Here is a 7,563-nt window from a genome sequence, read left to right as displayed (position 1 = left end):
ATATATATACACATACTTCTAAGCTTCTTCTACGCTGTGCGCCTGCGCAATTGTGCACTGCTTGCACATTCTCTGCTACTCATAATCTATGCTGCGCAGTTGCGGACTGGCCACAAGGCCGGATTAATCATATGGGCAACTGGGCAAATGCCGAGGGGCCCTTGACCTCCAAAGGGCCCCTGGGCAGTGAGGGCATAAGCAAAATATCTAGTTATCTCCCGCTTTATAATAATCTGTCAGCCTGAGTGCAGTTGTCTCTACAATCTGTCTGTATGCAGCGCATGAAATGCGTACAGACTGGAGGGAAGGATCCCCGCCCCCACGCCATGGTCAAAACAGACCTGTGTCATGTGATTTGTTTTGCAACAGTGGAAGTTTACGAAGAGGTAAAAAATTCAACCAATGAAATCACAGGCAAACTTCCATTCCAGCCAATCACCGTCTTCTGGAGTTTTGGCGCTGACATGCGAAGAAGCCAAGTAGCTGTCTTTTACATACAGGTAATTGTAGCTCGAAAACCTTATCAGGTTTTCTGTCAATGTTTATAGTCACTAAGTCTAAAAACATATTTGGTTGCTATTATTATATTATTTAGTTGCGATTTCTACAAACTGCCTTTTCTGTTATTGGTCTTTCCATTTTTCTGCAACTAAAATCCAAAGTTTGTATTTATTTCAAATGTTTATCTTTGTATGTATTATAATTCTTTGACCTTGTTTTCTCGTGGGTGGAGTGATCTTACCGTTCATGTAAAATATTTGATAATGTTCTTATAGAAACAATTCCTGAATGTTGTGCATACTGTGCTAGTGCTACATGTTTGCCTCTTGACCCTACAACTGGGTAAGGTTGCAGTAGACCTAGCACACTACTGAGTATAATTAGGTATTTTAAGCTACTAATAAACACGATAGATGATGATCATATTGCTTTATGCTAGGCCATTAGTAAGAAGGAGCAATTATTATTATTATCGTTTCATTTTGGCTAGTGATCTTCCCCCCACCCCAACTCTTAACTTAGGCTACACTGTGTTTCTTAGACTGTGACTAGGATACGTGAGAGAAGCGAAGTGTGCTCTATTCACACAAGGAGAGCTGTTGGCCAGGCTACTTCTTGTTGTGCCATTAACTCTAAAATAGTTATTGAATCAAGTGTTATTTACGTAGGTAAAACTAGATGTTTAACAACCATTAAAATACAACAGAATGCAGGAAATAGCATCTACATTATTCAAAATTTTCTGGACACCCCCTACCAGTGTGTGTTCCCCCACATTAAAAATATGCTTCTGACACCTATGGCCACTGTGTTGCTAACCATCTTTCAGAGCAAGACCCTCGCCCAAACCACAACTGGACCCTCACCCAGACCAAAGCAGGACTCTCCCATTTAACATACTACACTCATTCAACCTTTATTTAGACAGGTAATCCCATTGAACCTCGAGGACTCATTTACATGAGAGACCTGATTTCAACAAAGAAAGGTGACAACAACGGACAACAGCAACAACAATAAACAATTATAAAAAGTCATACTGCAGGTTTTTTTTTTTTTTTTACAAATAGGATGGCTAAAAGAAAAACGGTAACAACAAAACAGCTAGAGTCTAAGGCGAATGTAGAAAACTAAAAACAGGAACATGTCTGCATTGGTCCCTGCCAGGAGTCCAACAGATTCTTAAAGCCACTTAGAGAGGTCAAGATCAAGAGCTTCAAATCTTTTTGTAAGATATTCCAGGAAACAGGAGCGGAGTAGGAGAAGGCCCTTTTGCCTAGTTCAGTCCTCATTGAGGGAACACTGCAGGTAATAATGTCCTGAGAGCACACTCCGTAGCTGCACTCATGCAGAGACATGTAGGAGGAGATGTATGAAGGCAGCAGACCAAGAAGTGATTTAAAGATGAAAATATACCAGTGAGAGAGTCTGCGTGAAGTTAATGATGTCCAGTTAACCAGTGAATACAGGGTGCAGTGGTGGGTACGATAATCACAGCCAGTTATGAATCTTAGTGCACCATGATAGACAGCATCCAACATCTGCAGGGTTCTTGTAGAAGCGTTCATGTAAATAATGTCACTGTAATCAATGGAGGGAAGGAAAGTCACAGATACAAGGCGTTTTCTAGCATTCAGGGTTAGACAGGATCTGTTTCTGAAAAAGAAACCCAGTTTAACTTTCAGTTTCTTTACCAAGTTTTCCACATGGAGCTTAAAAGAGAGATGTGAGTCGACCAAGATACCCAAATATTTATAGGAATCAACAAACTCAATGGGGACACCATTTAAGGATAAAATCGGAGGAAGAACTGCTGGGACCGACTTCCTATTTGAAAAAAGCATCCCTTTGGTTTTGTCGGCATTTAGGACAAGTTTGAGGCTGAACCAATCTGTCTGGATGTAGTTGAATGCAGATTTCAAAAGCTGGAAAGCCTTAGCAACAGCTTTAGCTCGACAATAAACAACTGAGTCATCAGCATAGAAATGTATGGATGCATTAGGGATGTTTTTACCTACATTATGTATGTAGATTGTAAAGAGGGTGGGTCCTAAGACTGAGCCTTGTGGTACACCATTGTTGACTGTTAAATAAGTGGAGGAAGTACCATTATGTTGAACACATTGCCTCCGGTCTGAAAGATAGTTAGAGAACCAACCAATGGTGTGTTCTGAGAAACCAATTTCTGAGAGTTTATGACACAAGATGTTATGATCCACAGTGTCAAAAGCTTTAGACAGGTCTAAGAAAAGTGCAGCACAATAATCCTTAGCATCCAGTGCTTCAACAATGTCATTAAGAACCTTCAGTGAAGCAGTGGTTGTGCTGTGTTGTTTCCTGAAACCAGATTGATGTGGAGGTAAGATGTTAAATGAGTCCAGGTAATTTTTGATTTGAGAGTTTATCAGTTTTTCTAGAACCTTGGCTAAAATACAGAGTTTAGAGATTGGTCGACAGTTGTTCAGTGAGGTGGGGTCACCTCCCTTCAGCAAAGGAAGAACAAAGGCTGTTTTCCAAGTGTCTGGGATGGAGTTTGGTCTTATGGAGAGATTGAAGATGTGGGTCACAGGGACTGTGATGATATGAGCAGCCAGCCTTAAGAAATAAGGTGGAAGTTCATCTGGACCTGCAGATTTTTTAGGGTCAAGATATTTTAACAGTTTATTAACCTCACTGACTGAGAATGGAGAAAAAGAGAAGGTGTGATTAACTGAGGATTGACTTGTAGGAGGGATTTGATTTGTAGAAGTTTGGTTATTAAGTGAAGTGGCTGATCTTCCATTAGTAACTGTGTCAAATAAAGAACCAGAAGCAACAAAATGTTTGTTGAAACAGTTCAGGATCTCGTGCTTATTTGACACAGGAACAGAATTAACGAGAAGTTGTGATGGGAGGACAGATGATTGGGGGTGCCTGAGAGAGATTTGATGGTTTTCCAGAATCTGTTAGGGTCATTTAGATTTTTGGAGGTCTGAGATAAGAAATAGTTGCATTTTGCTGCTTTGATAGCAGTTGTGCATTTATTCCTCATCTGTCGAAAACTCAACCAATCTCTGAGTCAGATTTTCTCGCTGTGGCCCAAAGATGATCTCTCCTGTGCAGGAGGTCAGCTAGCTCTGGAGTAAACCAGGGGCTGTCTCGTCCCTTTATTCTGAACTGACGAAAAGGAGCATGTATGTTCAGGAAATAAATGAAATTATTATGGAAATAGTTCCAAGCGGAGTTCACGTCATCAGTTAACAGAATACGATTCCAGTCAAAGTGAGACAGATCCCAGAGGAATGACTGTTCACAAAAATGTTTCAGATCCCTTTTTTGAATTAATCTGGGCTTAGAGGGTGGAAGTTTAATATCTCTCAAAGCCGCTGTCACACAATGATCACTCAAGATATTGGCAAATACACCTGTACCAGGGAATTTGTGAGGCATATTAGTTAGAAATAGGTCTAAAATGGAGGATTTTTCAGGACGGTTTTTGTTTAATCTAGTGGGAGAGTTGATCAGTTGGGTAAGATTGAGAGACAGGCAACATTCCTTGAATTTATCACAGCGGGGGGTCGACTTACACCAATCAATGTTGAGGTCTCCAGCCAAAATGATCTCTTTGAATTTTAAATTACCAAGAAATTCCATCAGTGCAGACAGAGCCTCAGGTGATGCTGAGGGTGGGCGGTAACAGCAGACTACAGATAAGATCTGGCCACCATTCAAGGTGATGTCTACAGCTAAGGCTTCAAACTGGTTTGGAATTGTTTTAGAAGACACAGGACTAGCAACCAAAGAATCTCTTATGTAAACAGCGACCCCCCCTCCCCCCCCCCCGCGCTTTTTTTGACGATCACAGCGGTAGATGTTAAATCCATTGATTGCCAGGTCATTATTGAGTACAGATTTGTTGAGCCAGGTTTCAGAGATGAAGATTACATCTGGCCCAGAAGAACTGACCAGAATTTTCAAGGCATCACGTTTTCTCAGAAGGCTACGTGCGTTTACATGCAAAAAATGAAGCTCAGACACGTTCTTAAAGTTCTTTGGTGTCATATAAATAGTGGGGGGTCCAGGGTTGGGTTGAATCCACATCTTAATGGATTCACATCTCATGAACAAGATTATTGTCTTTTTTTCATTTGAAGTGGGCCAGATCACTTATATTAAAAGTAAACTAATGGAAATTGCTGCTATAATTTGATTATTTTAATAAGCCATGTAACTTGATATGATCCCAGGTTTTGATCAGGTGTGATACTGGTGTGTGACCACAGCGTGCACATCTGGTGTTGCTCACATTGGTCCACAGTGTGCTCATGAAAAATTAGAGGGAACATTGCCCAGAAGGCAGAGATGCAATGCAGAGGCCTTCAACAGTACAAACATAACAACACTTTTCATGTTAATGTAACACAAACACGCCTTTGTGCTCATCATTATGCCATTTATTAAGTCTTTTTCAAGAACACATTTAAAACCACTTTAGACAAATTTTATTTATCATAAATATGTCATATTAAAGAGAAACGTTTCACCTCGCGCCTATACAGAGAAGCATAACAGAGCTGCAACAGCTTGAAGCATAAAAGCAAGTAAGGCACAAAAGAGGATCTTTATTCAGACAGTTTAGTCATGCTATTATAGATTATGTCCAAAAACATATAAAGAAGCTACTCTAGAAGCCATGATCAGTTAAATGATTCCCGGCGTTAGTATGATGTGCATGCTCCATAAGACAAATCACACAGACAAAGGTTGCAGCTTAAGATGAGAAGAGTAAATGTATGTAACAGTGGAAATCGTTCTAAAATATTTGGTCAGGAGGCGAGTAGAGTCTGCTGTGTTTCTGCTGTAAAGTGCATAATGTTTAATGGACGGGGAAACCATGCAACGCTGAGAGTCTCACACAGAAGTAGGAAAAGTACGGCAATAATTTCACCAAAGAAAAAATTCTTTGGTTCGCTACAAGATCAATTATTGCCACTTGTAAGGAAGTAACAGTCCTGCCAGGTCCTGACTAAAACCACCGAGACGACATGTAAAACTGAGCCTGTGGCACATTTACAACATGTCTTTGTCTACGTATGTACGGGGCAAACCTGCAGTGCAAGAAATATCCAACGGCATCCTCGTTTCAACTCAGCAGGCAGGCATGCATTTGTTCATCCATGTCAACAAGAAAACACCTGCGTTTAAAAAGCTCCTGCAAAAACGGGAGCTTTTGTCATAAGATTTGCACTTTATGTTTTCTGATTGTCTTTGCATCACTGTGACAAGAACTGAGCTGAGGACTGGAAGACAGAGAAAAGGTGATTAAAAAACAGGCACTAAGGTGAAAAGGAAAATAAAAAGGCAGGATATATGGTACATCACAAGGCAAAGGGAAAAGTGGAAAGTTTGTATAGGGACATTTATATGAGCTTAAGGCATACACATTTTACCAGAAAAGTTTATACAAAATGATATCATACATGACATTCAACATAAATGAACAAAAACATGAATATTACTAATAATATGGACGTAAAACAGAATTGTCATGCATTCACATACAACTAACAAATCCTCCAATCGTTTTGAATCAGTTTCCCTGTAAACAAATCATTGAAATGATACAAAAACATCATATAAAAACTTCTGCTTTGGGTTTGGGTGAACCACTTGCACGTGTGCTGTCAGTATCTCTGCTGTAAGGCACCAGATTGGTTGTTGCGGACCACCTGCACAAACAAACCCACCGAAGGGACGAAGCCCAACACTTACTGTCCCATTAGCTTGTCCATGCACTGACGCAGCGGTCATACTTTAAATGAAGATTGTCATTTGTAGGAGACTAATTCAGTCTTTTTCAGCTGCTTGGTCCACTAAAAAAACATCTGCTGAGAATTAAGGCAAGTGCAGTCACATACTTTGCCACTGATATCACTTCCCTTTTTCCAAATGTAATGTGTTTATTCAAATTGAGCTTGTCAGTGGTTGTCAGAGAGTCTGCAGCAAGTTTCTGAGCAATGAAGAGATGATGGTTAAGTAGGAGATCCTGGTCAAAGTTTTTCTTCTTCATAATTTGGACCTCAACGTTTCTATTTCTTGTCCTTCGTTGGGTTGATCTTGCTGCTGGAGTGTGTGTGTGTGTGTGTGTGTGTCTGGTGTGTGTGTGCTGTAGCAGAGGACATCTGGATTTCTACGCATGAGTGTGCACTGAAATGGTGGAGAGGTCGTTCCTGATGATCTCGTTCACTGTGGAGACAAAAGAGAAAAAAGCAGATCATTAATGACTTTAAAGGTCAAAACAAATCCAGTCACTGAGGCTTTTACACTTCCTGTAAAAGGCTGACTAAAAGAAAGTTTTAATAGTTAACAGTTTTGACTATTAAAAAGGCAATGTTTTCAACTGAGTACTGTATATTTGGTAAAGTCCCCTTCACAATGGACGGTGATGCTTTTGTGACCATGGGTGCTCTGCCTCCCATTCTGCTTTTGGAAACTCTAGGAACCACAAGTAAACCTGCAGTCGGAGTGCAACGTGCTCTGTTAGGAAAGTATGGAACAATAAGATATGTAATATGTTAATATTTTAATAATGCTCATGGCTGGAACAAAGCAAGCTTTGAAAATTCAGTACTCGTAAAGTCCCGTATGATTAGTGTGCAGGTGCTGGTTTAAAAAATTCAACACGGCAGCTTCTGTTGCCATCAGTTCCCAACAACGAGGAGAAATCTTCATCTACCAAAATAATATACATGTATTATGACCTGCTGTCACCACAATGACAAACCACGGCAACTTGTGTGTGTTAAAACCATTGTTGACCTACAGGTTTTATCATGTGTAGAGGGGAGCCCGCTGTGTTTTTAAAAAGTTCCCCATGACTGAGCCAAGACCCTGCAAAGGCCATCCATAATTGTTTTTTTATGTCATAGCAGAGTTGTTGACAGCGCCTGGAGCTTAAACTCATCATTCAGACCAATGTAACATGCTTTTTCTGAAAATTCAGAAAATTTTGAATAAAGTAGATGTGATCTCCTGCATTTTGGTGTATTTTAATGGGTTGTTAAACATCTATGTGCTTGTAAA

At 40.2% G+C, this 7,563-nt stretch overlaps 1 protein-coding gene across 1 annotated transcript in view; it reads right to left on the bottom strand.

Annotated features, from left to right (window-relative positions):
* Positions 1–6,063: 6,063 nt before the first annotated feature.
* The window catches only part of LOC119409551 (nuclear factor of activated T-cells, cytoplasmic 1), a 160,398-nt gene continuing 158,898 nt past the window's right edge, over positions 6,064–7,563 (bottom strand). Inside the window, exon 10 of the mRNA XM_037676449.1 lies at positions 6,064–6,726. Coding sequence (XP_037532377.1) covers positions 6,671–6,726 — 56 coding nt within the window. The 3' untranslated portion in view covers positions 6,064–6,670. The remainder of the gene's footprint in view (positions 6,727–7,563) is intronic.

Source organism: Nematolebias whitei, chromosome 5 (genome assembly GCF_014905685.2).
Source record: "Nematolebias whitei isolate Nwh7 chromosome 5, NemWhi1, whole genome shotgun sequence".
Classification (NCBI taxonomy): Eukaryota; Metazoa; Chordata; class Actinopteri; order Cyprinodontiformes; family Rivulidae; genus Nematolebias; species Nematolebias whitei.
This window is presented reverse-complemented; position numbering and strand designations above follow the sequence as displayed.